Source organism: Peromyscus californicus, unplaced genomic scaffold (assembly GCF_007827085.1).
Source record: "Peromyscus californicus insignis strain IS unplaced genomic scaffold, ASM782708v3 Scaffold_6__1_contigs__length_162567912, whole genome shotgun sequence".
Lineage (NCBI taxonomy): Eukaryota > Metazoa > Chordata > Mammalia > Rodentia > Cricetidae > Peromyscus > Peromyscus californicus.
In genome coordinates, this window is record NW_026294584.1 from 59584856 (window position 1) to 59612843 (window position 27988).

At 45.3% G+C, this 27988-nt stretch overlaps 1 protein-coding gene and 1 long non-coding RNA gene across 3 annotated transcripts; one reads left to right on the top strand and one right to left on the bottom strand.

The window, feature by feature from the left end:
- Positions 1–106: 106 nt before the first annotated feature.
- On the bottom strand, positions 107–10208 carry LOC128099122 (uncharacterized). The gene is made up of 2 exons (XR_008214434.1): positions 10095–10208; positions 107–2319 (listed from the first exon to the last, which is right to left on the bottom strand). It is a non-coding gene; the product is annotated as an uncharacterized LOC128099122 (long non-coding RNA).
- On the top strand, positions 10097–27883 carry Znf212 (zinc finger protein 212). Of its 2 annotated transcripts, none has more exons than XM_052720813.1 (5): positions 10097–10402; positions 16974–17363; positions 17492–17618; positions 24215–24295; positions 25984–27883. In XM_052720813.1, the coding sequence occupies exons 1-5, from the start codon at positions 10109–10111 to the stop codon at positions 26820–26822; spliced, it is 1731 nt and encodes a 576-aa protein (XP_052576773.1). In that variant the 5' UTR covers positions 10097–10108; the 3' UTR covers positions 26823–27883. The 2 variants fall into 2 exon arrangements, with proteins under 2 accessions (XP_052576773.1, XP_052576774.1); XM_052720814.1 differs by having other exon boundaries at positions 25987–27883.
- Positions 27884–27988: the final 105 nt, after the last annotated feature.

A 27988-nucleotide genomic window follows, 5' to 3' on the forward strand; every position in this document is an offset into this window, starting at 1 on the left:
TAGAGTAGGAGGGGACCCTCCAGTTCAGGGATTGTTTTGGAGGGGACAATATACTACTTTTCAGAAGCATTCAAAGACAATAATTCATAATCTAAATCACGGAAAGTAAGATGCAAATTATTTTTGACAGCTGGAAGTGTGTGGGGGACTGGTAATAGTTACTGAGACATAAGTTTAAAACATTTAACACATAGTTTGAGTTTAGTTCATCTTACCCCTAAGAAGCTGATTCCCAAAGAGGTATGTTGATGGAGCTATTGACAGCCAAGGCTCTGGAGCCCAGTTTGGTGGGTCCTACCACCCTCCACTACACTCTGAATGGCTTTTGTTAGCATGGCCCCCTTCCAGATGTGGGTGCTAGGAACCAAATCCAGGTCTTCTGCAAGAATAGCAAGAACCCATCTCTCCAGCCCCAGGTGTGTGTGTGTGTGTGTGTGTGTGTGTGTGTGTGTGTGTGTGTGTGTACTTGAAGTCTCAAATAGTGAAAAGTGGGGGGAGAGACCCAGAAAGATGAAAACATCCAGTGCTCAGAGCTGCTTCTAGATCCTTCTGAAGCTGTGTTCATTGTCCAGACAGCTGACTCCTGGTTTGCAGCATTTCTCCGCACTGCCACCACTCTGGGTACAGAGCCTTGCAAAGGCTGCTTCTCAAAAGTAGAGACAAGGAGGGCATCTGGGGAGCCATGAAAGTAGTATTCACTCCGACAGACCAAAGATGGATTCCAGCCAGTGCAGTTGGTGAGTGGGTTTACTAAGAGCAATTACAGAAGCATGGACAGCTCAGGCAGCTGCACCCCTGAAGGGTTCCACCCCAGTCCATTTTCTACCTCTTACACACATGAGCATGTCTAAGATTATATACAACTGGGCAGGGGGAGGGCTGACCAAATCCTCTGGTGAGGTCAGCTGTGACGCTTCCCTCTTTCCACAAGGGATCGTAACAGCCTCACTGCCATTATAGACCCAGTGGCTGTACTGTTCGTTTTACTGAGACTGTGGACCAAGGTCTCCTGTAGGCTACCCCAGCAGCTCTGCTTCACGGTGGTGATGGTCATGTCTACCTTCCAGAGAACTGTGTGACACTGGTCAGGGCCTGAGTCCCTTACCTCTTTTGTTTGTTTGTTTGTTATTTTTGTTTTATTTTCTTTTTTGAGATAGGATCTCTTTGTGTAGGCTTGGCTATCCTGGAACTTGATCTGTAGACCAGGCTAGCCTCAAATACAAAGATCCATCTGCTTCTGTCTCCTGAGTGCTGGGATTAAAGGTGTCCACCCTGTGGAACTTTTTTTTTTTTTTTTTAAGAACAGTGTCTTATTATGCAGCGCTGCCTGGCCTAGAACTTGCTCTGTAGACCAGACTGACCTGGAACTCACTGAGATTTGCATGCCTCTGTCTCTTGAGTGCTGGAATTAAAGGCATGCACCACCAAGCTTGACCTGGTCCCTTAACATTTTGTGATTTGTGTCATTCTATAGAAAAAGTGTTTAGAGGATAAGACTGATGACAGATGGACCTTGATCATTATTCAACACTTAGTGACTATGTGTAAGACCCAATTCTTGTCAAGTTTGAGATGTGATAGGAGAGAAGACATTTGTGAGAATGAAACCATGTGGCTGCATGTAGGCTAGATGAAGAAACACACACTTGATTTCCCTTAGGGCTTGCCACAGTGGCATGATACAGAAAGGCTGGAGAACACTGGTCTAGAGAAGCCAGTGAGCAAGCACCAATGCCCACAGTGCCTACCTGTGGGTTCCTGGATCACATTCCAGTGGCTTTCACTGTACTGGTGCCCTCAGCCACAGCATGAGTGGTCCCAGTCCTTGAGACAAGCCCCAGGACAATAAGCTCTACTTCAGAACTGACCAAAGGCAGTGACTTTCAGTATGCTGGCCTGTGCATATCAATCACTGAATCACCCATGTCAGTATTGGGGGATGGTTTGCATGTGGCTGGAGTTAGGAGGCTGCATGAAGCGGCAGGTGCGGCTGCCTGGAGAAGTCAGGCTGCAGGCATGAGCTGCATGGGGCAAACGGAGAGGAAGGCAGGGAGGAGGGACTGTAAGGAAGAAGGAGATCGGTGTGGCCAGAGCAGAGAGGTACGGACGTGCAGGATACACGGTTAGATGGTGAGGCACAGTCCAGGCCACGGAAGACCTTGAATACTCAAACTGTCCCACAGACGACCATCAGCGAGCCGGGGATCCACTGTGGTGTAGCCCTGTAGAACCTGTTAGAAGCGGGGCAGGCACAGCTGTCAGAGGAGGTCAGGAAGGGTTCGATGGAAGTCCTGAGAAGGTGGCATAAGCCAGAGACCACTGAAAGTGACAAAAAAAACAGGTAAATGTCTTTTTAAAATTTAAACGGATTTTTCCATTTCTGAGCAAATACCTTTTGTGTGCGGATGCTCTCGTGTACTTGAGCAGAGGTTGTTAGGTCCTGTTCTTTCATTCTCTGCCTATTCCCTCGAGAGAGGGTCTCTCACTGGACCTGAAGCTAAGCTGGCAGCCAACAGCCCTAGTGCTGCTTCTGCTGCCCCACTCCACACACACACACACATACACACACACACACACACACACACACACACACACACACACACACACACACACAGCACACTGGGGCTACAAGTATACTTGGCTTTTTCTGTGGTACTGAGGTTTTGAATTCAGGTCCTCCTACCTGCACAGCAAGTGCCCTTCCCTAACCGCCCCCCCCCCCCCCCCCCCCCCGCCCACCACTCCCTCCCCTTCTTTTTTTAGTGGGGTAGGTGATGCTGAATTTTGAACCCAGGGCTTCCTAAATGTTAGGTAAGCACTTTCCCACTGTATTTCTTCCAAGCCTTTTCTTCCTTTCTTTTTTCTTTTTCTTTCCGAAATGGTCTCATGTAGTTCAGAGTGTCCTGCAATGTCCTATGTGGCCAAGGATAACCTTTAATTTCTGATCTTCCTGCCTCTACCCTCTGAGTGCTGGGATTGTAGGCGTGTACCACCACACACGCTTTATATATTGCTGAGTCTGAACCTGTAGCTTTGTGTGTGCTAGGCAAACACTATCAACTAAGCTATATCATCAACTCCAAACACTATCTTAGGATCAAGGATTCTAGTGTCCTAAGTGTCTTTTTGAGATCTGACCCCTGGGTTTTGGACATTGGTAGGGAGTAAGGGAAAAATGGGGGCGGGGATCACACGGGCCCTGCAGGGCAAACTGGGCCCAGGGCTGGTCTCCCCTCTGGCTCTGCACTGATTTCCCCCATAAGACACTTAAGTGTAGTAGATTTTGTACTTTATAAGTCAGAGACGGTGCCTCCTTACAGCACAGCATAGCAAAAGACCTGAAATTATACCTAACCCCCCTCAGCCCTCTCTGTTCTTTTGTTGTTGTTTATTTGTGACAGGGTCTCACTATGTAGTTCTGGCTGTCCTGGAACTCACTATGCAGACCAGGCTAGCCTCGAACTCACAGAGATCCTCCTGCTACCACGTCCCAAGCATTGATATTAAAGGTGTGTGCCACTACGCCCGGCTTCTGTCTCTGTTCTTAAAAGACTGTGAAGCATTCTCATCACCAGAAATGTCTCAGAGCCCACCATCCTGATCTTTCTCTGTTCTGTATTCCCTCATCTCACTAAGGAGCAGCTTTCTTCTATCTGGAGGCTTCCTCAGCCCTCCTCTCCAGGATATACTTGGGAACCCCCAAATCTTAATCTTTTTATGCTACAATTTTGTTCCGTCTTTGCTCGCCTCTGTCTTCCAAGCCACTTCCTGTGGCCTCCTTTCCCACAATTCAAATGGCCAATAAAAAGCTGGTTAAACAAAATATTAGTTGCTCTTTAAGAAAAATTGTGTATCATTTTTTTCCCAAACCATCAATCAATGAATGGAATTTTGAAGATTTTATATTAATATATTTAAAATAAAAAATGTAAAAAGGGGATATGCAGAAAAAAGTCTAGCAGGGCATGGTGGCCACAACTGTAGTCCCAGCTACTATGGAAGCTAAGACAAAACAAAATCTTGTCATACACATATCTGGCTCCCCTGTGAGGAAGCATCCAAGTTATGAGTTCTAGAAAATACTGCCTCTAATGTTAATTTTGTAGAAATGGCACTTGGTTCTTCATGTCATATCCTTCCTTTTGTCAGGTGTCTGAGAAATTATTGGGATGGGTACATAGGAAATGTCTTCCTTTTTGAGGTTGCTCTTTTTAAAATCAGGACCAAACCATATAGCTCTAGTTGTCCTGGAACTCGCTGTATAGACCAGGCTGGTATAAACTCAGAGACCTGGGTCCCTCTGCCTCCCAGTGTTAAAAGTAGGCTGCTGCCATGCCCAGCTGAGCAGCTGCATGTTTTACATGAGTGGGTGGACCTGATTTATTATTACTATTATTATTTTACCAAATCTCTGTTGATTACCGTGTGGTTTTTATTGGGGGTGTTTTTGTTTGCTTGTTTATGTGTTTGCTTGCTTGCTTCCGACACAAGGCCTTGCTGTAAACTTACTGTGTAACTGAGGATGGCCTGTTTCTGCCTACCATGTGCTGGGGTCATGGAAGTGACCAAGCCTATTTTTTTTAATTTATTATTATTTGAGGGTGTTCTGTTGTACTCTGTGGAGGTCAGGGGACAACCTTGTGGAGTCAGTTCTCTCCTTCCACCTTTACCTGGGTTTCAGGAAGGAACTCGGGTGGCCGAGCTTGTCTGGTAAGTGCCTTGGCCCACAGAGCTGTCCCACCAACCCCACAGGCCTGCTTTAAAAGAAGCGTTTCTTTCTCCACACTGCACCTATGAGAACAACACCGACAGGTCGCCGTTCTTGCAATGTCCTCGCTGCTCTGTCCTTTATTGCCCACAGTTCCCTCTCTGCTGTGCCAGGCCTGTATCTTCAGCATGACCAGACCAGACCCCATTTATTTCCAGCCATGCTCTTAGGAGGTCCTGGGCCAGGGAAATTAGGCTCAAGTCTTGTTCTTTCAAACTCCAGCTCTGCCTCTACTGCCTCAATACAGAATGCCCCATCACTCCAGGCTATATCCTTTTCTGACTTTGAGCAGAGCTTTTTAGAAATATCTCCAGGTCCTAGAAACTGCCTGAGAAAAGCACAAGGACAGGGCAGAGGGCCTTCTGAGCCTTTACATTTGGTTTGATCATGGAAGACTATAATACTTTTTTAAAGGTGCAGTGTGTAGCCCAAGTTGACGACCAACTCAATATCTTGCTTTAAGCCAGGCATGGTGATGTAGGCACGTATCCTAGTACTGAGGGAGCTGAGGCAGAAGGATGACTGAGATCGAGCCTGTCCTAGGCTCAAAACAGGGAAGAAAAATCTTGCCTCAACACCTTGCCCTCATCCCTGCTGGCATTACAGTATATCCACACCACCATGCCCAGCTTCGTGTAATACTTCTTTTAAACAATTGGAGACAAAGTGTCCGGTATCCCAGTGTCATAGAGCACTGCTCTCCAAGTGGAACAGCCATCATCATCAGAACAGCTGGGACTGCTTGCAAGAAACCAGATCTGGCATGCTGACTATTGACATTCCCTCAGAAGAGAGTAGGGAGGATGTGAGGTCCCAGCAGCTCCCTCCTGCACCTCCCAGCCACTTGAATGCAATTCTCCTCTAACTGCACGTGGCCTCCGTTCTCAGGAGGGGCTGGAGCACCTAAGAGTGTAGGCTGACTGATGGGAGATTCCATCTCTGCAGCTCTAAGGAAACTGCTGTCCATGGTGAAGGGTGACTTCCCAGTGGTGCAGCTGTTTTAGGGTCACTCACATTCCTGTAGATAACCCCTCACCCATGCTCTGTAAATAAGTTCAATAAATGCATTGGTTCCCCAAGCTGGAATCCCACGTTGATTTGTTGTCTGTAGGTGTTTGTTTGCTTCAGCTCAGGGAAAGAGTTCCCAGCTTCCTATAGTCCTTAACTTAAAAAAAAAAAAAATGTGTGTATAGGTGTTTCACCTGCATATATGTCTGTGTACCACACATGTGCCTGGAGCCCACAGAAGCCAGAATAGAGCAGGTCCCCTGAAATGAGAATGACTGCTGTGAGCAACCATGCGGATGTCCCAGTCCCCCGGAAGAAGAGCCAGTGCTTTTAATTGCTGAACCATCTCTATAGTCCCCCATAATGCTTTCATCAGTGCAAATAGTTCTAATTGTGATCAACAGAAGCTGGCTGATGAACCAAGAATGAGAAACTTCTGGAAAGAATCTGGAATCATTCACAGACTCAGGTGCAGTTGAACCAACCCAGGATACAGGAAAAAAAAATCACCTCTTATCTCTGTTCCCTTCTCTGTGTTGGGTCTCTCTTCCAAACCAGCTTACTTACTCCAAAAAATGAGAGATCAGACTGTTTCGAACCTCTTCATCCCTGAAGAGGAAGAGCTTTACTTGGTTCAGTTCATGTCACAAGCCCACCCTGCCTCAAGGACTATTGCCTGGAGACTAGGATGCTATGATGGAGCTCAGCTAAGTCAGATGCTTGCCCTTCCATCACTGACCAGGCTGGCGATGCCACCGAACAAGATGGCAATAGTGACTTGCCCCGGTGGCAAAGGTCTGTAATCCCAACTACAGGAGGCTGACAGAGGAGAGCCCTAAATTCAAGGCCATCCTAAGCCAGTTGAGGTTTGCCAGTGCTATAGAATGAGTTCAAGGCCAGCCTAAGCAACATAATGATACTATGTCTCAAAAACAAACAGAATAGGGCGGTGGTGGCTCACAACTTTAATCTCAGCACTTGGGGGTAGAGGCAGGTGGATCTCTGAGTTCAAGGCCAGCCTGGTCTACAGAGTGAATTTCAGGACAGCCAGGGCTACACAGAGAAACCCTGTCTCAAAAAACCCCTAAAAAAAAAAACAAAAAGGGGAAAAAAGCTGGGATATAGCTCATATCAGGGGGCACTTTTAAAATATGTGAATGACCCTCATGTGAATGACTTTTAAAATATGTGAATGATTCCTAGTACTGAGGTCAGGGAAAGAAATAAAGGGGAAAAGAGAAAAAAAACAAGTGAACAAAACTTGAGAGGAGCCTTTCCTACAGGGAGGGAAGTTCTGTGCCAGGGGAAGAGAGGCATGCCAGGCTGATGATACAATGGGGCTCCTCAGCATACACACAGCAATGGAGGCACCTTGAGCCAAGGTATGCTCTGTCTAGTATTTTGTTTTGTTTTGTTTTGTTTTGTTTTTGTTTTTCAAGACAGGGTTTCTCTGTGTAGTTTTGGTGCCTGTCCTGGATCTCACTCTGTAGACCAGGCTGGCCTCGAACTCACAGAGATCGCCTGCCTCTGCCTCCTGAGTGCTAGGACTAAAGGCATGTATCATGACTGTACTGTTCAGTCACCCCTGTTAACCCGCTAGCTCTGTGTGTAGTGCTCATACTCTACAGACGTAGATGACACAGATCCTAACAAGTGCACACTCCTTATTTCTCTAATAGCAGCAGCACTGTTTGTAGTGACTGGAAGCCACATTGAAAGATTTTTCCAGAGGCATGTGTCAACATATGAGTGTCGTCAGCAGGAAGGGGCAAATGTAGTTTCTGAGAAAGACTCAACAAAGTGACATTTTTCTTGGTGAGTTCCTTGTAGTACAAGGCTTTGGTCTTGCAAATATGGAAGCAAAGGAGAAGCCAGAAATTTTGTTATTGAGTGCTTGCTCCATGCCAGGCACACAGCTTCCACAAACAGCCCACATGAATTGCCTTACATTCTCAGTGGGGAGCTAAAGGTAGCAAATACAGAGAGAGCACGAGCCACACCATCTAAATGTTTATTTATTTGTGTATTTGTGTGCCTGCATGAACATATGTGTACCACATGTATACAGAAGCCCTCTGAAGCCACAAGAGGGTGTCAGACCCCCTAGACTAGTTACAGGTGGTCGTGAGCCACCATGTGGGTGCTGGGAACTGAACTAGGTAGTTCTCCAGCCTTCGTGCCTTTAAAAAAATAATTAGATTTTTTGAGACTGGGTTTCATTATGTAGCTATGGCTGTCTGGAACTCAGAGATCCACCTGCCTCTGCCTCCCAAGTGTTGAGATTAAAGGTATGCAACACACACACACACACACACACACACACACACACACACACACACACAGATTTTAAAGAGATAAGATGAAAAGCAGAGAGAAGAGAATTAGGGGTTCAGAGACCTCAATTATATTTTTGGGGTGTTTTGGCATATATAGAATTGGAACAAAGGGCAAGAAAGCATGCATAATTAAGCAGAAGCATGCATAATTAGGCAGTCGTGGTTAATAGATGGTCTAGTTCATTGATGTCCCAGTTCTGGTTCTGCAAAGTGGTTAGAAGAAGTCCTTATCGCTGCCATTGAATTGCTTGAGAGGCTCCATCTGGCTCCTACAAGATGGTTACTTCTGCTGCAGGGTGCAGCTTCAGGGTGTAACTGCCCTTACCTGAGAGATGATCTGTTTTTCAACATTCCTCTTCCTGGGATTCAAAGTGACTACAGGCTTGGGACAATGACTTATGTCTGCACCTTTGGCTGAGGAAAGGGATGAGATGGGTCCAGCAGACACACTCCTTGGATGATTTACAGGCTTATGCAGAGTCAAGCAGGAATGATCCGAACCAAGTCAATAAACAAGATGAAGGCAGGGACACTGGGACTTGCCTTGTGAGCCTAAATGAGCCAGTGATTTTTAAAAAAAATATATAAATGGAGGCTTTAAGTGCTTGTGAAAACAGATGCTGAGAAATTTCTTTCAGCAGGTCGTGGAGGACGTTGTTAGCTGTAGTCAATGTAGACTGGGATTGAAAGGAAAAGTATGGGCTCAGGACCCCCAAGACCAAGTACTCAGCACAAAGGACAGTTATTTACTCCAGAGGGACAGGGGGACAGGAATAAGGAACAAAGACAGGAGACAGAGGACAAGGGAGAAGAGGAAGGGAGTAGGGAGAGGGGGCAGGGTGTCTGCCCCAGGGGGAGGACTGCCTCTGGACGGAGAGGAGACAGATGTGGCACATAGGAAAATGGCAGTTTATAAAGGTACAAAGGGAACCCCCATGTTAAGATGAGGTGTTTAATTTACATGTTAATTAGGTGAGCCAAAGGGGCTTTTGATTGCTGGACTTCAATACTCTGATAGCTGGACCTTGGCAGTCAGCCACAGGAGGAGGAAATGGCCAAATACAGGAATGAACCTTGGGGGCTAGCTTCAGGAATGTAATCTAACAGTTTTTAGCAAAGCAGAGGGAATCAGGGAGAAGGTCAAGGCCTGCCAGAGCCACATGCTCGAGTGGGCTAGTGTCCCTTCAGAGATCACTTGTAGAATCTGATCCCAGTCCTGAACATGAAGAAGGAACCAGTCTAGTGAGAGTAGATTAATTCTCAGAGGAAGCTATTCATGCCCATTGTTCAAAGTGGAAACTCCCATCCTTCTCATTCATCATCGATGGGACAGTGTGGTGGAAATGAGGCAAGTGTGACTGGTGTTGCTGGAACTGGTGTGGGGGGTTTGTTTGGAGTTAGTGTCTCTCTCGATATTTCTGACTAGCCTGAAACTCACTACAGAGCTGAGGCTGGCCTCAAACTCCTGAGTGCTGGGGTTAAAGGTGCCGATGATGATGCGGCCAGACGTTTCCAAACCGGAATGCTCTACATATTCACCATGGTACAAGGACTAGGTTAATTATTTGTGATTAAGGATACCTTGAATTCTGCAATGCCTCTGATTGCCATAATTATTATTCTACAGTAGATTGACCTGGGCATTTGAATCTGCGTTTCTAGTTTCTAAAAAGCCAAGTAACCGGTGAGCGTTTGGAATAAAATCACTGGCCTTTGAGAATTCATCTTTTTTTTTCAGCTTAGGCTGTGTTCTCCCCTCAGAGGAAAGTGAGTTTACTCATTTAATATTATAATATCATATGTATAAAATAAAAATATTATCTTTATTTTTGACAATTACGTTCATGTACAGAACGTATTGTGATCACACCCCCCCTTACCCTCTCTACTAGTCCCTCTCCTTCCCACGTGCCTTTTTTTTTTTTTTTGAACTTACACATATTTGAATCTCTTACAGCATTTCGCGGTGTGCAGGGGCTTACCTTAAACCCAGAAGATGCTCTTGATTTTGCGCTTATACCCCATACTCAATGGCTGGAGTGGCAAGCTGCAGTTCACCTTCCCGGAGCACTGTGGCGCAGTAGCAAGGCCGCGCGGCGGGAGGAGCGGGGGCAGCTCTTCTTGGCACGGGGAGGGGGCACGTTCCCAGAATGCACCTTGTATCAACACCGCGGCGGTGGCGGCTCCCCGAAGTCCAGGCGGTTGGCGGAGTGGCACCCGGCCCGAGCACTCTCCCGCCAGTCGGTGTTGTGGGGCGACTGCGGCCATGGCGGAGTCGGCGCCTGCTCGGGTAGGGCGCGCCGGCCGGCGGGGAGGGCGTCGGGGGAGACAGCGGCCTGCCCGGGGCGGGGCTTGAGCGGCTCGGTCGCGGGCTCGGTTTCCTCCGCGGCCGTTGGCGCCGGCGGATGCCGACCTTCCGCCCGGCTACCCTCGCTCCCCTCCGCCCGCTCGCTCGCCCTCCGGGTCCTTGTGCGTCGGGCTCCGAGCTGGGCTCTCTGCGTCTCCGCGGAGAAACTTGGGCGAAGCTTGTTGAATTGTTTGTGGTTGTGCCCACCTAGGTCCAGCTTCGTGCCCGCTGAGGGACTCGTTTTCTGAGTTGGAGTGATGGCGCGGGTTAAAACCCTGGTTCCGCTCGTTGCTTTTGAGCTCAGCTGCGGGAGACCGCAGGACTTCGGGCTGCTCTCCGACCAGTGGGTTTTGGTCCGGGTGCCATGTTCTGCCGTAGATTTTTCTGTACTGAGTTTGCAGCTACAGGTTGAGCCAGGCGGGGCCTCCTCTCCTTGGGGACGGGTGTGTTTTCAGAGCTGTAGGTGCGCACTATTATCTGCTTTCCTCCCCTTCCAGCTGTCTCTATTCAGGGAGTGTGAAGACACTGAAAATGATTTGAGGGCGGTCTCAGCGCTCACCTCTTTCGGCAGCCTGTGCGCACCTCTCTAGGCCTTTGTCTCCTTCACTTGAATTGAGAATGTTGGGTTCGTGATTAAAGAAATTTCTGAATTTTTTTTTTCTGGCTCTTTTTTTTCCATACTCTGTCACAGTAGCGGTTAACTTAAGAAAAGGGTAGGACAGATGGAACTTAACTGGCGTCTTGTCGTTGAGACAGGGCCTCACTCTGCCTCCAGCCGGTGACAATCTTCCCTACTTACTCTCCTCAGTGCTAGGATTACGGGTGTGAACCATTGTGCTCGGTTTTGATTGGTGGTGGTTTGTTTTGAGGCACAGTGTCACGTGCCTCAGCCTAGCCTATCTGAGGATGGCCTTAAACTCCTACCTCAGACCCCCAAGTGTAGATTAGAAGCATAAGCCTTTTTCTTGTCTAGCTTTTTTTTTTTTTTTTTTTTATGTTTTAAAATGAGGTCTTGACATGTAGTTGGCTGCCTGGGACTAGCTATGTAGACCAGGCTAGCTTCCCAAGTGCTAGTTAGAGACTAGGAGGTAGACTCCCTGCTAGGCAAACAGAGGGGCGACGGCTAGGTAATAAAGATGGCAAATTTCCAAGATGGACGTCCTCTTCCTCACCTTCCCAACTTGAGACAAGACTGGCAGCCTACACCAAAGGCCTTTGGAGGCTTGTCTCCCACCAGGAGGTCCCCTGCTGACGGTCTGGATCAACAAGTTCAAGGCCTGATCAGACCGTGTTGCACGACAATTATGGGCCAATCAGTCATCTTCAAATGGAAGGACACTAAATTAGGGGAGGGAAACTCTTCAGAGGCTTTAAAACCCCCAGCCTCAGAAAAGTCCCAGTAGCTTCCTGAGTTTCCCTTCCGCTTTGCAGGCGGTCCTTTCTCTGTGTCTGCTGTTCACGTGTTTCCTCACCCCCAATGAACACTTTTGATCAACTGCGGATTCTGTCAGTAGTGCTTGAGATTTCTCTTGCCTTTTAGTTCTTTAACTGGCGGAGAGGACAAACCCCTTCCAGACCCCTAGGCTGTCTCATCTCCAGACTCCTAGATAGTGTTAGTACGATCACCCTTGCGCACTTTGGCATTTGAATTGAGTTTTACTGCAGCTTTTTGGGTTCAGAAACACTTTGGGAATCCTGAGATATCTTTTTGTGAAAGAAAAAAAGAGGTCAAAGAAAAATTGTGTTGAGAACTTTGCCTTGGCTGGAATTGACTATGGTTTTTCTAGGAAATGGGTAAGAACAATTTAGGAATGGACTGAAGGATTTATTAGTGTTTATTTTCAAGGAATTAACACTGAACTGGGAAAAGAGGACACTGTGTTTACAGCATTTCTGCATCTGGTGTTTCTCTAGACTGGATTGAACTAGCATGAGGTGGGAGGACCAGCAGACTCCTTTTCTGGTCATTCCACCCTTAGTTATGCGTCACCGGCAGACCTCATTGAGACGGTAAAGGTCCACTAAAATCTCAAACTCAACTTGAACTTACAGTTTTGACATTGTAGAATTTATTTAAACTGTTCTTGAACATATTTGTATTCTCACATATCTCTTCAGGTGAGGATTCTGTACTGCTAAGCCAAATTCATGTCTTGATAATGACAACCAAAATTAAAAAATGCTGAGGGAGAAAACCCTATGTAAATGAGATGTATAGTAAATCAGAAGCCCATTATTTTGTATGATAATTTAAAAACAGCATAACAAATGATACTTACAACCCAAAAGTAGGCAGTGTGAACTCTTAAAAGATGAGCCGAATTGTGAAGCCAACTGTGAGAGCATTTGCTGAACAATTGTGTTTGATATTTATGAAATCAAGGGACCTTGGAAAAAAGAAAAACTAAAGATGGGACTTGAAGGCAACACTAGGTCAAAGAGTAAACTTTTTTTTTTTAAGTCAGGGTTTCACAATGTAGGGAGCGATGGCTGTCTAGGAACTTGGTATGTAGACCAGGCTGGCCTTGAACTCACAGAGAACCCTTGGCTCTGCCGCCCAAGTTCTCAAATTAAATGCCTGGCTGAATAAGACAGTAACTTGTCATGGAGTTAATGAGAAATAATTAAGCTATATGACAACATTGATGTAAAAGTTAGGAAGAAGTGATGAGAAGTCAGTGGTCTCTGTAAATATGCTTTTCATAATTGCTAAAAGACTAAAAAGTCAGTCACAATAAATTTAATTGAATTAAAAGGCAAAGATTATGAGGATGGGAAAAATCCAACCTTCATTTTGGAAAAATCCAAAAGAAAAGTCTATACAAATGGTTAAATATAAAAGGGTATGAGAACAATTTATCAGAATAACAGTAATTAAAAGAAACTTGGCTTAGAAGTGAATCATTGCCAGAGATCGAAAATACTCCTGTGCTAATATGGAAAAGGATTCAATTTTCTATCTTGAAATGACATCTTTAAACTAGTTTGAGGCTAATTACATAGCTTCGGATATATTTAAAAATTGACAGACAAATTTCATCATCATTTAGAATATTCAAATATAATCTAGTATTTTATCTAGCAGAAAAAAATAGTAAGGATGTTGTACATCCAGCAGAACTCTTGCAGAGGATGGGGATACGCTGCTCTGTTCACTGCAGTAGTCTAGATGCAGGGGCTGTCAAGCCTTGAAGTACAGCTAGTGTGACTGACAAAATGAGCATTACATTCTTTTAGTTTAGCTCATCCTGATGGCTCTGCCCTTAATGCCAGCACTTGGGAGGCAGAAGCAGCTAGATCTCTGAGTTCTAGGCCAACCTGGTCTGTATTACGTGTTCCAGGCCAGCCAGAGCTATATAGAAACTTGTCTCAGAAAAGGGAAATCCTTCCCCAAAATAGAAATAGATAGAGAGCTGGGGAAAGGTGTGTGTTCAAAAGCCATTATTAATATTTGTTTAGTTTTTATTTATTTCTATTTATTTACTTGTTTATTGTTATTCAAGACAAGCTTTCTCTGTGTAACAGCGCTGGCTGTCCTGGATCTCGCTCTGTAGACCAAGCTGGCCTCAAACTCACAGAGATCCACCTGCCTCTGTCTCCCGAGTGCTGGGATTAAAGGTGTGTGCCACCACTGCCTCACTATTTTATCCATTTTCTATCAGCATATAACATCTCTATATAATGATACAGTATAGATAAAAGAAAGAAGGGAGGGAGGGATGGCCTGGAAAGATGGCTCCATGGATTAGAGCACTTGATACTCTTTTTTTTTTTAATGAATATCATGAGTATAATTAATATCTTGAATGTAGTTCATGCCACTGAATTATGAACTTAAAAATGATTACAATTGCAAAAAAAAAAAAAAAACTAAAACAAAACAAAGAGGCCTTTGTGAAGGGCTGGTGGTCAGCCCTGGGATGAGTCACCCCCAGAAGCATGGCTCCCAGAAGGCTGCTGGGATCTCATCAGTGAAGGTCCAGGTTGGGACCCAGCCAGCAGTTGGAGTGGCTCCAGAGGCATCAGCAAACTTTAGCAGACCTCTCTGGTCCAGTGTTCCTGGAGATGCTGACAGCAGCAGGGTTCTCATTGGAAACAGTAGCTGCTCGCCACAGCCTCTGCTAGGTCCTCTTCAGATTTATTCTGTCGACACCGTCAGTCTTCCTTTTGGAGATGAACTGCTCCATCTGGAAGTGTAGGCTGGTGCCACCTAGCACTTGATACTCTTGCAGAGGACTGAAGTTCAGTTCCCAGCACCCATATCGTGGCTCCAAACCATCTGTAGCTCTAGTTCCAGAGAATCTGATGTCCTCTTCTGGCCTTCACCGGTACAGGCATACGTGTGGTACTCAAAAATGTACATGCAGGCCAAACATTCATAGAATAAAAAATACAAAGAAAAAAGGAAAAGACACATCAGAAATGGAAGTGTGTTCACACAGGTCTGGGTTGGTATTGGATGTGACTTAGACTTTGGGTCGGGCTGTTGAATAGTTGGGGTCCCTCTGCCTTCTGCATGCACGTGGGCTTCTTCACATACCTGCTTGCCTGTGTCTGCCCCACTGACACAGAGTGGAGCACAGACTCGAGGCTTTCTCCACTTTGACTTCAGATTTGTGAGCAAAGTAGATGTTGTCTTTAAGTCACTAAATTTTGAGATGGCTTGATACATAGCAAGAGTTGTCTGGAATAGAAAGCAAGGGAATATATTAAAATATCGAACATGCTTTAAAATTCCTTCAAATGCAATAGCATACTCTATGTATGGATCAAAACATTTTATCCTAAAAATGTTATTTCTCAAATTTAATCTCTGGAATTTGATGCATTTCCCAACACAGTCTCTGAAGATACTTTTGTGAAATTCTTAATGTTTGTAGAATATCAGTGGGCCAAAAGAAGCCAAGGTACTACTATAAAAGAGATGGGATTTGTCTTAGTAAGTATAAATAATTACTATGCAGCTAGAGTTAATAAGGTCACAATATTGGTTAAGTGATAGAAAATTAACCCATAGAAGAGAAAAAAAGGTGGCGGAAACAGACTGACAGGTAGAGGAACTTGATTTATGGTAGAGAATAACATTGCAGATTAGTGGGTAAATGTTGACTGTTTACTATTATTATTAGATTTATTTATTTATTTATTTATTTATTTATTTATTTATTTATTTATTTATTTATTTATTTGTGACAGAGTCTTACTATGTAGCTCTGGCTGCCTGGGACTCACTATGTAGACCAGGATGGACTTATACTCACAAAGATCCACCTGTGCTGTGATTAAAGGCATGTGCCAACATGGCTGGCCCTGCTCTTATTTATTTATTTGTTTGTTTGTTTGTTTATTTGTTTATTTATTTTGTGTGTAGTGTGTGTGTGTGGGTGTGAGTGTGCCATTTTACTCATGTGGTTGTCAGATGCCAGCTTGTGGGGTCAGTTCTCCGCTTCCACCATGTGGATCCCAGAGATTAACCTTTAGGTCCTCAGGCTTGGCCTTTATCTGCTGAGCAATCTCAACAGCCCGATAATGGCTTTAAAAATGGTTTTTTACATTTATTTATTTGTGTATATGTGTGCATGCATATGTGTGCACACATGAATGTAGAGGTCAGAGGACAGCTTGAGGGAAAAGCTTAACTGTATGGTGATATTTTTTCTATTTTTCTAATATTTTCCAAAATTATTATAAAATACACATGTAACTTTTTCTTCCCTCCTTTTTTTTTTTTTTTTTTTTTTGTTGTTGTTTGTTTGTTTGAGAAACAGGGTTCCTGTAACCTATGCTGGTCTTGAACTTGCTTTGTAGTGGATGACCTTGAACTTTTAATTCTGCTGCCTCCTTTTCAAGTACAGGGATTACAAGCGTGCACCGTGGTTTATATGGTGCTTCAGATCGAAGTCAGGGCTTTGTGCATGCTAGGTGAGCATGATACCAACAGTGCTGCACGCCCAGCCCCACAGGAAATTTTCATTACCTGTCTTATTTAGGATTTCTATTGCTGTGATGAAACACCGTGACCAAAAAGAACATTGGGGAGGAAAGGGCTTATTGGACTTGCGCTTCCTTATCATTGTTCATTATTGAAAGAGGTCAGGGCAGGAGCCTGGAGGCAGAAGCTGAGCAGAGGCCATGGAGGGGAGCTGCTTACCGGCTTGCTCTCCATGGCTTGCTCAGCCTGCTTTCTTACAGAACTCAGGACCACCTCCCCAAAGGAGGCCCCACCCACAGTGGGCTGGGCCCTCCCCCATCAATCACCAGTTAAGAAAATACCCTATAGGCTTATCTGCAGCCTGCTCTTACTGAGGCATTTTCTGAGTTTAGGCTCCAGTGACTCTAGCCTGTGTCAAATTGACATAAAACTAGCTGGCACATTATCAGAAAAAAAAAAAGCATATTTGAATTTTTGTTTGTTTTAAAGACGCTAGCTAGGAGTCCTGGACTTGGACTTGCTTGCTTTCTTTGATATTTGGAAGTGACCTTGTCTCACTGGCTCGTATCCTCAATCCTACAGCACAGGAGGAAACGGCGTTCCACACCATTAGCTCCCGCCACACCACCTTCACAAACAACAGAGAAAAGCCCATATTTTCAGACCACAGAGATCTCACTTTGGACAGTGGTGGCCGCTATTCAGGCTGTGGAGAAGAAGATGGAATCCCAGGCTGCCCGACTACAGAACCTTGAGGGACGTGCAGGGACAGCCGAGAAGAAGCTGGCTGACTTTGAGAGGACAGCCGTAGAGTTCAGCAACCAGCTGGAGGGCAAGTGGGCCGTGCTGGGGACCCTGCTGCAGGAGTACGGGCTGCTGCAGCAGCGGCTGGAGAACGTAGAGAACCTGCTGCGCAATCGGAACTTCTGGGTCCTGCGGCTTCCCCCTGGCAGCAAGGGCGAGGTCCCCAAGGTAGAACTTCTAAATTTAAAAGTTAGGAAAGAAGGGGAGCCTAGCCCCTGATTAGTCAAGATGTTAAATCACTGGCCGTACTCATGATAGGAGTCGAAGTACTCATCTCTTGTGGCTTACCCCTGCAGGTGTCCGGATCCCTTGAGAATGACGGGGTCTGTTTCTCAGAACAGGAGTGGGAGAACCTGGAGGATTGGCAGAAGGAGCTCTACAGAAATGTCATGGAGAGCAACTATGAGACCTTGGTCTCTCTGAGTGAGTGGCAGTTTTCTCCGTGAATCCTCTCAGGGCCCTCCTGATGGCACCTGAGCCTCTGCCTGGCTCTCGTCCTCTGATCCATTGCTGGGAGGAGGGATGAGTCACCTGCAGAGACTTGGAAAGGTCTCAGGGATGAGTCTTTTGTATTTCTTCTCTGTGGTAACACAGTTCACTTCTTGAAACTGTTTATGATGATATTATGCTGCTGTATAATATAGGTATTTAATACAGAGCTACAAAGTATTAGTTACTTTTCTATTGCTGTATACGACACTGACCAAGGCAACTTATAGAAAAAAATTTACCTAGAGTTTCTAGTTTCAGAGGGTTCAAGTCCTTGATGGCTAAACAGAAGTAGCAGATGGCAAGTGGTTGGAACAGCCCTGAGAGCTCATTCCTTGAACCTCAAGCAGGATGCAGAGAAAACTAACTCAGATTGCCCTCAGTCTTTTGAAGCCTTAAAGCCTGTGCCCACTGACTTGCCTCCTCTAACAAGGCTCCGCCCCTAACTTCCTCAACAGCTCCACCAGCTGGCGACAAAGTCTTCAAACATGTGAGCCTGTGGGTGCCATTTTCATTCAAACCACCACAAATATACTTTTGTTTTGTTTAATTTAGTTTATTGAGACAAAACCTCTCTATGTAGCCCTGGCTGTCCTGGAACTCATTATGGAGATCAGGCTGGCCTTGAACTCACAGCTACTCCTGTCATCTGTCTCCCAAGTGCTGGGACCTAATGTACCACCATGCCCAGCTAATGTACCTCTTTAATAGTTAAGATGGTTTGATGAGAAATCCCATAAGTTTGGAACTGATGAGGTGGTTCAGTGGACAGACGTGCTCGCTGTACAGCCTGATACCTGCATTCAATCCCAGGATAGAAGGAGACAACTGACCCTTAAAGGTGCCATCTCGGGCTTTCTTCTGGGCCCCGGCAGCTCCCAAATCATGACACGGAGACTTATTATCAATTATGAACGGTCGGCGTTATCTTATGCTTGTCCCACTAGCTCTTAATGTAATTTAGCCTGTTTTTTTTTTCATCTGTGTTTTACTTCGGGGCTTTTTACTTTTCTTTCATTCTGTATGTCCTGCTTTCACTGCTTCCTCTGTATCTGGCTGCCTGGCTGGCCCCGGGCGTCTCCCTCTCTTTCTCCCTCATTCTCTGTTGTTGGTTGTTTTTGCTCCTTTGTTCTTTTGTGGGGGCAGGGGGCAGTGAGGAGGCCACCCAGGGCACCCAGCTCCCAAATAAATCACACACAGAGGCTTAATCTTAATTATAAATGCCTGGCCTTAGTTTGGCTTGTTTCTAGCCAGCTTTTCTTAACTTAAATTATCCCAACTATCTTTTGCCTCTGGGCTTTTTCCTTTTCTTACTTCTGTAAATCACTTTCACCCGTACTCCGTGGCTGGCTGGCTGGCTGGCTGGCTGGGTGGCTGGCTGGCTGGGTGGCTGGGTGGCTGGGTGGCTGGGTGGCTGGGTGGCTGGCTCCTAGCGTCCTCCACTCCTTGTTCTCTCACTCCTTCTCCTTTTCTTCCCACATTTCTCCTCCTATTTATCTCTCTGCCTGCCAACCCCACCTATCCTTCTCCTGCCTTGCTATTGGCCATTCAGCTCTTTATTAGACCATCAGGTGTTTTAGAGAGGCACAGTAACATAGCTTCACAGAGTTAAGCAAATGCAACATAAAGGAATGCAACACGTCTTTGCAGCATTAAACAAATGTTCACAGCATGAACAAATGTAACACATCTTAAAATAATATTCTACAACATTTCCCCCTTTTTGTCTAAATAAAAAGGTTTTAACTTTAACAGTAATACTATACATAACAAAAACAGTTCTTAAGTAAGAATTACACTTACAATAATCTGTCCACTTGTAATTAGCATATTCAGAGAAAATAATGCATTATCTATCCTACTTTTGTGAACCCAAAGTTTTTCAACTAATTTACTTTCTATCATAACTAATGAAAACTGCAACTATCATAACTAGGGAAAACTGCCACTATAACTATCTAGTCTTCAACTCCATCAGAGACCTCAGAAGGATATAATATTATCTAATGACAGAGACATTTGACTGCCTATATAGTCACCCAAAGTGCCTCTGCAACGTTGGGACATCCATCTTTAGCCTACAGATCCAGAATATCTGGCAAACTTTTCAGTGAAGCAGGAAATTTGAAGGTCTGTCCTGCCTTGTATTGGCAAAGTTCGTCGGTTGCTTTTCTCTGTGTTCTGCAGAATATCTGGCAGACTCTTCTGTAAAGCAGGAACCTTGAAGGGCTGCCTGCCTTATTTTGGCAAAGTTCAACAGTCTTTTTTCTGTGTGTCCTGCATGTCCAGTCTGCACAGCACATTGTCAGCAGTCAAGGCAAAAGCAGTTTCTTTGCCCAGTGGCTAACCTTGCCACAAAGAAAGCAAACTCCATAAGGAATTTCTTCAATGCCCATCATGTTCTCTGAAGTAAATTGGTGCTGCCAAGAGCAGATGTGTCTCATCGTCATGAAAAACCCTAAGTTAACAGAACATTTTAAACACCATATTCTATAGGTCTTTGAAGTGTTTGAAGACCACTTATCTGTTTAAAACGTATCTCTGTATGATCTAGAAAACACACGTAATATATCTACAAATTTGATTGTTATAGATGACTAACTACTGACCTGTGTTTCATGATCCTAAATGTGTATCCTAAATAGTTCATAATAATAGCTTTCAAAAACTAGAATTTTACCTTATATTTTTAAATGAACCACATATGTACAGTACCTTAAACAAGAGTAGAAACATATGTACAATATGTTGTAACAAAAATAACCTTAAATTTGTATCAATATACAAAAATCCTTTAAACAAGAGTAGAAATATATATACAGTATGTTATAACAAAAATTACTTTCAATTTATATCAATATACAAAAGTCCATACCAATACAAAATATTTGAGATTAATAGTTGTTTTTTAGTTTAAAGTAGATTCAATAATCTACCCTTTTATCATTCCTATATTCTCCTAAAGATAACAAACATCCATAACCCACCAATTAACCAAAAGCCCCCCACACCCTTCTTGGGAATGTGAGCATTGTTTTCTCCAAATTGCTTCCTGCTGTCTGTGGATGAAGCATCTTTAGGGTCCTTGAGAAAATTTTGAGATACTAGCCAAGTCCTGGAAAGACCAGCTATAACCTTTGTTGATAGATATCACCTGTCAAGGTTCAGGAGGTCTCCCTTGATCAAACCTGATCCATATTAACCTGGAACAAACCCACAGCCTCTTGTTTCCTGTGGAAACAAAAGCAAAACCACTTATCCAAAGTAATGCATTTTTTAATTTCTTTTTTAAAGTTCAAGCATTCCTAAAGTATCTAAGTTGGTTCAATTTAGCAGTCCAGTTCGCAATCCCATGTCTCTTAACAGCTGTTGTTTGCTTATCAACATTCAAAAATTCAAAATCAACACAATGATATACATGATCCAGTTTCCCTGTGTATTTCCCATGTCTATGTGGCTTATTCTTTTACTAATTATTTTATTATTTTACTCTCTCTCCTATTTCTAAACTATTTCTTTCTTTCTATAACTGCCCATACCCGTTTTCTTTCTTTCTTAAGCCTATGCACATTGTAAAACACACTGGAACCTGTTTAGAGGTTTCTCCGTCTGGACTTCTTTTATTGCGTATCTTTTAGCCTTATTTGACGGCAAGAGCGAACTAGACTGCTGAGCTACACCTGGATCCTCTGAGCAGCTCTTGGTTGACTCCACTTGCTTCTAGGTCCACGAGAGCCAAGCCTAAAGCCCTGTGGGAGGTGCATGACCAGGAACGGCATTCAACCTTCCTAGCTATGAAATGCCAGTGCCCTGCTCTATGGCAGGCATTCTTAGTTAGTTTTTTGTTCCTACTTCACGTACCAGCTGCTCAAAGGCTTGCCAGGGCAAAAACTCTTAAAGAGCCATATCCTCCCCCTGTGTGCACCACTCCCCCCCCCCCCCTCAAATTTCTCAGACCCTAGGGAAATTTGAGCCTCATATTGGTACACCAACATGTTCTTGGTTATTTTGCTCGTTTGTTCTTTTGGGGGGCCCACTACCCAGCTGCCAAATGAATCACATATGGAGGCTTATTCTTAACTATAAATGATGCCTGGCCTTAGCTTGGCTTGTTTCATGCCAGCTTTTGTTAACTTTAAATTATCCCAACTACCTTTTGCCTTTGGGCTTTTTACTTTTCTTCTGTAAATCTTACTTTCACTCTTACACCATGGCTGGCTGGGTGGCTGGGTGGCTGTGTGGCTGGGTAGCTGGCCCCTAGCATCCTCCTCTCCTTGTTTTTTGCCCCTCCTCCTTTTCCTCCCAGATTTCTCCTTCTATTTATTATCTCCGTCTGCCAGCCCCACCTATCCCTCTACTGCCTCTCTATTGGCCGTTCAGCTCTTTATTAGACCACCAGATGTTTTAGACAGGCAATGTAACACAGCTTCACAGAGTTAAACAAATGCAACATAAAAGAATGCAACAAATTTTTGCATCATTAAACAAATGTTCCATAGCACAAATGTAACACATCTTAAAATAATGTTTATAACAAGAGATCTACAGAGTCTGTTTAAAGGGCAAAGAATTTATTAAGGGGAAAAACTCATCGTACAGAACAGAATTGACACAGGTTCTGGAACGCTGTTCCAGCCACCTGGATCAGTCCTGCATCCAAGTCCCATGAGGGAGCGAAGAGAGACCGATGCCTATGTGCATCTCAGGTCTTAAGGGTCACCAAGAGGCCACGCCCCAGGGGCATGTACTTCAAGGTCATAGGTAGGTGGATCAGTTACCTGCCACATCTCTAGGGGCGGTGCTTCAAGGTCATAGACAGAACAGCTATCCACTGCAAATATTCTACAACAGTTCACCCCTCTTTTCTCTTCCTTGTTCTTGTTCAAGATTCCTCCTCCTACTTATTCTCTCTGCCCACCAGCCCCGCCTATCCCTCTACTGCCTAGCTATTGGCCATTCAGCTTTTTATTAAACCAGTCAGGTGCCTTAGGCAGGCAAGGTAAAACAGCAACATAGTTACATAGTTACAGAAATGCTGCGTAAACAAATGTAACACACCTTTACATAGTTAAAGTAATATTCCACAACAAGTGGCTCTCCTGCCACAACAATAGTGCCTTCTGGCTTTCACTATGGCACAGATGTACCCAAACTGTTACATGTTATATACATACACACATAAACAATAAAATTAAAACATTTAAAAAGGAATCTAGCGCTGGGCCATGGTGGCACATGCCTTTAATCCCAGCACTCGGGAGGCAGAGGCAGGCGGATCTCTGTGAGTTCGAGGCCAGCCTGGGCTACAGAGCGAGATCCAGGAAAGGCTACACAGAGAAACCCTGTCTCAAAAACAAAAAAGGAATCTTGTGACTTGAGATAGGCAGCACAGGCTGACAAAACCCCTTTTCTTGGCAGTTAGCCGGTGTCATCACCAGCTACTGTGGTCTCCATGTTTGTTTGGTAGACTGGAAGTACCGTCTGTGGAAGTCTTTTAGGTAAAATATACTAATGCGCCGGGCGGTGGTGGCGCACGCCTTTAATCCCAGCACTCGGGAGGCAGAGCCAGGCGGATCTCTGTGAGTTCGAGGCCAGCCTGGACTACCAAGTGAGTTCCAGGAAAGGCGCAAAGCTACACAGAGAAACCCTGTCTCGAAAAACCAAAAAAAAAAAAAAAAAAAAAAAAAAAAAATATATACTAATGCATGCTACATGACAAATGTATTCTTTTCTTGTTAGATAAATTATTTTAAAAATGAGGAATACCAAGGAGGCCACTGGCTGACCAGAATGAGGGTGAGGAAAGTCAGTGGGTCAGAGAGGTGACTGATGTCCCAGATGGATTATGCACTCTCTGAAGGCTATTCCCATGTCACAGAGCCTGCCTTACCTGGTGGCATTGCTTCAGCAAGGAGGCCAGGAGGTGAAATTAGGCACTGTGGAAGGAATCCTTGGCAAAACTTCAGCTGTGTGGGCAGAGGTGGTAGTGCTGTGTGGACACTGCTAAGCCTAGTGGCCGTCATGGAGGAACAGCAGAAATTAGGGCCAGCTCATGCTGGTGAGGATGAGGAGTAAGGAGAACACTCCTCCATTGCTGGTGGGAGTGCAAACTTTTCACTTTGAAAATCAATATGGCAGTTTCTCAGGAAATTGAGAATTGAACTACCTCAAGACCCAGCTATATCACTCTTGGGCATATACCCAAGGGATGCTCAATCATACCACAAGGACACTTATTCATCTATGTTCATAGCAGCATTATTCATAATAGCCAGAAACTGGAAACAATTTAGATGCCCCTCAACCAAAGAATGAACAAAGAAAATGTGGTACATTTACACAATGGAGTACTACTCAGTTGTTAAAAACGATGACATCATGAGGTTTGCATTGGCCGGAAATGTCTAGGGGAAATGCCAGTAACATTATCTCTGTGTCTTTCTAACCGTTAGTATTGATTCCCTGGCATCTGACCAGCATGCTGTAAGTTTTTACTCTCTTGGACTCACACTGTATCTTTTCCAACCCAGAGGTCCTTGGCCAGCCAGAAGAAGCAGCAGAATTGGGTGCAGAGATGGTGGGTGACCTGGTGGAAGAAGGTACCCACCTGGGTGAGTAGTTCTAGCATATTCTCCTCCCGCCTTCTTCCTCTGTCTCTGTCTTGTAGGTTCCTATAGCAATAATGTCAGTGATCTCATCTGGCACATGCAGGTTGTGGACTCCTGTTTGGTTTTGTTGTTGTTGTGTTTTTTGCTTATTTTATTTTATTTTTTTCCAGAAAGGGTTTCTCTGTGTAAATCTGGCTGTCTTGGAACTCTTTTGTAGACCAGGCTGGCCTTGTACTCAGAGATCCACCTGTATCCGCCTCCCTGGTCCTGGGAGCTAACACCATCCAGCTTATTTGTTTATTTTTAAAGGTTTATTTTATTTTTATTTATATGTATGCATGTGTGTCTGTGTGACTGTATGATATGTGTGTGGGGTATCCATATAGGGCAAAACAGGGTGTTTGATCCCCTAGAGGTGGAGTTAGGGATGATTGTGAGCCACCTGACGTGGGTGTTGGAAACAAAGGCTCTTGTTCAATGGGCCATCTCTCCAGCCTCTGCTTGTTTTTGAGACAAGTCTTACTATGTAGTGTACAATAGCCTGGACTCACTATGTAGCTCAGGCTGGCTTAGAATTCATGATCCTCCTGATTCTACCTCCTGAGTAGGATTACAGTTGTGAGCCACCACACTTGCACTAGAGCTGTTATAGGTGTTTCTTAACTCCTGCCAGTCTTTGGAGTATTGCAGATTGTGGCATGCTTTTTCAGGCCCTATAAGTAATAGACATAATAGGCTGTGGTCAGAGTGAGTGATAGAGGGTAGGCAATGAGTCTCAGGGCCAAGGGAGAAAGAAACTGGGAAAGGCATTTGAGCAGAATATCCAGGAGGACAGAACTGGATGGAGTTGTAATTTGTTTTATTTTACTATTTTATGTGTGTGGGTGTTTTGCCTGCTTATGTGTACTGCATGTTTGAAGTAAAGAAGATGTCAGATCTCTTGAAACTGGAGTTATCGATGGTTGTGAGCCACCATGTGGGTGCTGGGAATATGAACTTGAGTTCTCTGCAAGAACAGCTTGGACTCTTATCCACTGAGTCGTCTCTCCTTATCCTGGATGCATAATTTTCAAACTGTTAGTTTAGTGGGTCAAATGCAGGGCCTTGCACATGCTAGACAAGCGTCTGCGGCTGGGCTTTATCTTCAGCCCCCCTTTTAAAAAAATCCCTTTAAAAACTTGAGATAGGGAGTTCGAGGCCAGTGTGGTCTACAGAGTGAGTTCCAGGACAGCCAGAGCTGTTACACAGAGAAACCCTGTCTTCAAAAACCAAAAACCAAACGAAATTTTTTTATTAAAGATAGACTCTCACTGAGTTGCCCACACTCGTCTTGAACTTGCTCTGTAACCTAAGCAATCTGTTAACTTGCCTCATCTTTCTGAGTAGTTGAGATTACAGGCCTGTATCACCAGGCCCAGCTTCAAATTTGTTGTTTTAACACTTTTGAATTAATCTGTTGTTACAGTGTATTTTGTCATTTTTCACAGTTTAAATACCAGTCTATAGACAAGTTTGGAGAACTATAGTAACATTGTTCTCTTAAGAGTAAGATGTTCAGATCCTCCTCCAGATTGTCCTCATTCAGTCATCCTAAGGAGCTCTGTTCTGAGTCTTCTGAAGTCCTCAAGCGTTTGGCTCTGGAGATAGCGAAGTGCTGGAATGTAATCTTTTGTTGGTCTTCTTCCTTGCAGCAGATAGGGCCATGGTTAAGCAGGAGGCGCTGTACAAGCAGGAGGGCCCTGCAGGTCTTCCCAGCATGTTTTCCAGTGCTTCTGAACAGCAGGCTTTCTTTGGCTCGGAGCAGGCTGTGTTCTGGAATAGTCCAGGAGATTCTGCCCTCTTGGAACCAGGCCCTGGGGACTCTAACCCTGAGTCTGTTGAGGGCAATAGGGACCCTGCCCCTGGTAAAAAACAGAAGTCTCACAGGCAGGTGCAGCTGGGTCAGGAGTGTGGACAGAGCCAGAAGGTGAAAAGGGACACCAGCCCGTATAAATGTTCTGAATGCCAGATCAGCTTCCGCTACAAGCAGCAGCTGACTGCTCACATGCAGAGCCACGCGGGCAGAGAGCCTTCCTCGGCCACAGACCCAGAGGAGAGCCTTAGGCCCAGGCCACGGCTGAAACCACAGGCCAAGAAGTCGAAGCTGCACCAGTGTGACGTGTGCCACCGGAGCTTCAGCTGCAAGGTCAGCCTGGTGACCCACCAGCGCTGCCACCAGCAGGAAGGCCCCAACACCAGCCCGCGGATCCAGGAGAGGTTCTCACCTAACAGCCTGGTTGCGCTGCCCGGCCACATCCCCTGGAGGAAAAGTCGGAGTTCTCTCATCTGTGGGTACTGTGGGAAGAGTTTCAGCCACCCGTCTGACCTGGTGCGGCACCAGCGCATCCACACCGGCGAGCGGCCCTACAGCTGCCCTGAGTGTGAGAAGAGCTTTGTCCAGAAGCAGCACCTCCTGCAGCACCAGAAGATCCACCAGCGGGAGCGAGGTGGGCTGGCTGCAGAGCACGGAAGGCCAAATGGCCTGCTCTAAGGTTGCCGGCCCCTCACCATCGGGGGTGGAGGGGGGTGGCATGAGTCCCCCGCAGAGATACTACAAAGTCAGGCTGACTTCTTCCTGAGGAGAATTGTTTCTGCTTTGCCCCCATTGGCTAAGCACAAAGGCTAGTCTGAGACACAGGAGAGGATCTATGGCCCCAGCCTCGGCCATCTTGGCCCTGCTACTGGGTTTACTGTTTCTTCAGCCCTTCAGGCCCCTGGTTTTCTCCTTTCTGGTGCACTGTCACACCACAGGGACTGGTGGTCAGTTCCAGGGTCCATCTTAGCATTTCACACGTCTTCCCACAGTTCAATGGGGCCACAGATACGTGGAGAGTTCCAGGAAGTCACCCTCCATTTCCCTGCCTTTTGTAGCCTCCTTGTTAATAACTAGTATAAATAATTTAAAGGAACTGCTTAGGTTGTTCTAAAGACCCCTTTTTGGAGTTAGATTCTCGTTGATTTTTTTAAAATATAGCTCAAACTTGTTTTATAAATTTCAAGAGTTGTAGAAGTTGTTCCTAACATGGGAACTGAGCCTACCCTCCAGGAGGGAATAGTTTATGGGCTCTTTTAGCCCACCCACACTTAACATAGGCCGCAGAGCCAAGACACACTGCTGGCTGCCCTCAGTGGGTTGCTGAGTGCACTCAGAAGGGCCGAGAGGAAGCCCCGAAGCCCCTGCGGGGAGTCAAGACTTCTCTGAAGAAGCTGAGGGTTCGGTTCTGGGAGTTTGGTGTCTGGACATCCTCTCCTCATCCCTGCCCCTTGCTTTGCTGTGTTTCTGCAGCTCTGTGGGGGGTGGGGTGGGGGTGGAAGACTGAGCTTGATCCTGTTACACCAGATATCACTTGAGGTGGTTCAAGTTAGACTTTCCAGTGTCTGTCCTGGGATGAAGGAGAAAAGCACAGATGCTTGTCTCAGGAGTGTTGAGTACCTGCCCCACTGTCATTCGGGGAGGGAGGAGAGTGGGTTCTTTGGTCATATGTGAATGTATCCTTGGATGATTTACAGTTGTCTGGAATAAATCTTGTTACATGTATTTAAAAAAAGTCACATGGGAGGTTTTCTGTTTACCAAGAATTGTCACCTGGAATGAAGTTGGGAGAGATCCCTCACCAGGAAGCCTAGCCTGAACCTATGACCACCTTGCCTCAGAGC

Coding starts and splice junctions, on each gene's coding strand:
- Znf212 (XM_052720813.1), top strand. CDS start 10,109: ATGCTCTTGATTTTGCGCTTATACCCCATACTCAATGGCTGGAGTGGC. Junction 17,619..24,214: donor TGAGACCTTGGTCTCTCTGA/GTGAGTGGCAGT, acceptor TTTCCAACCCAG/AGGTCCTTGGCCAGCCAGAA. Junction 24,296..25,983: donor GGAAGAAGGTACCCACCTGG/GTGAGTAGTTCT, acceptor TCTTCCTTGCAG/CAGATAGGGCCATGGTTAAG.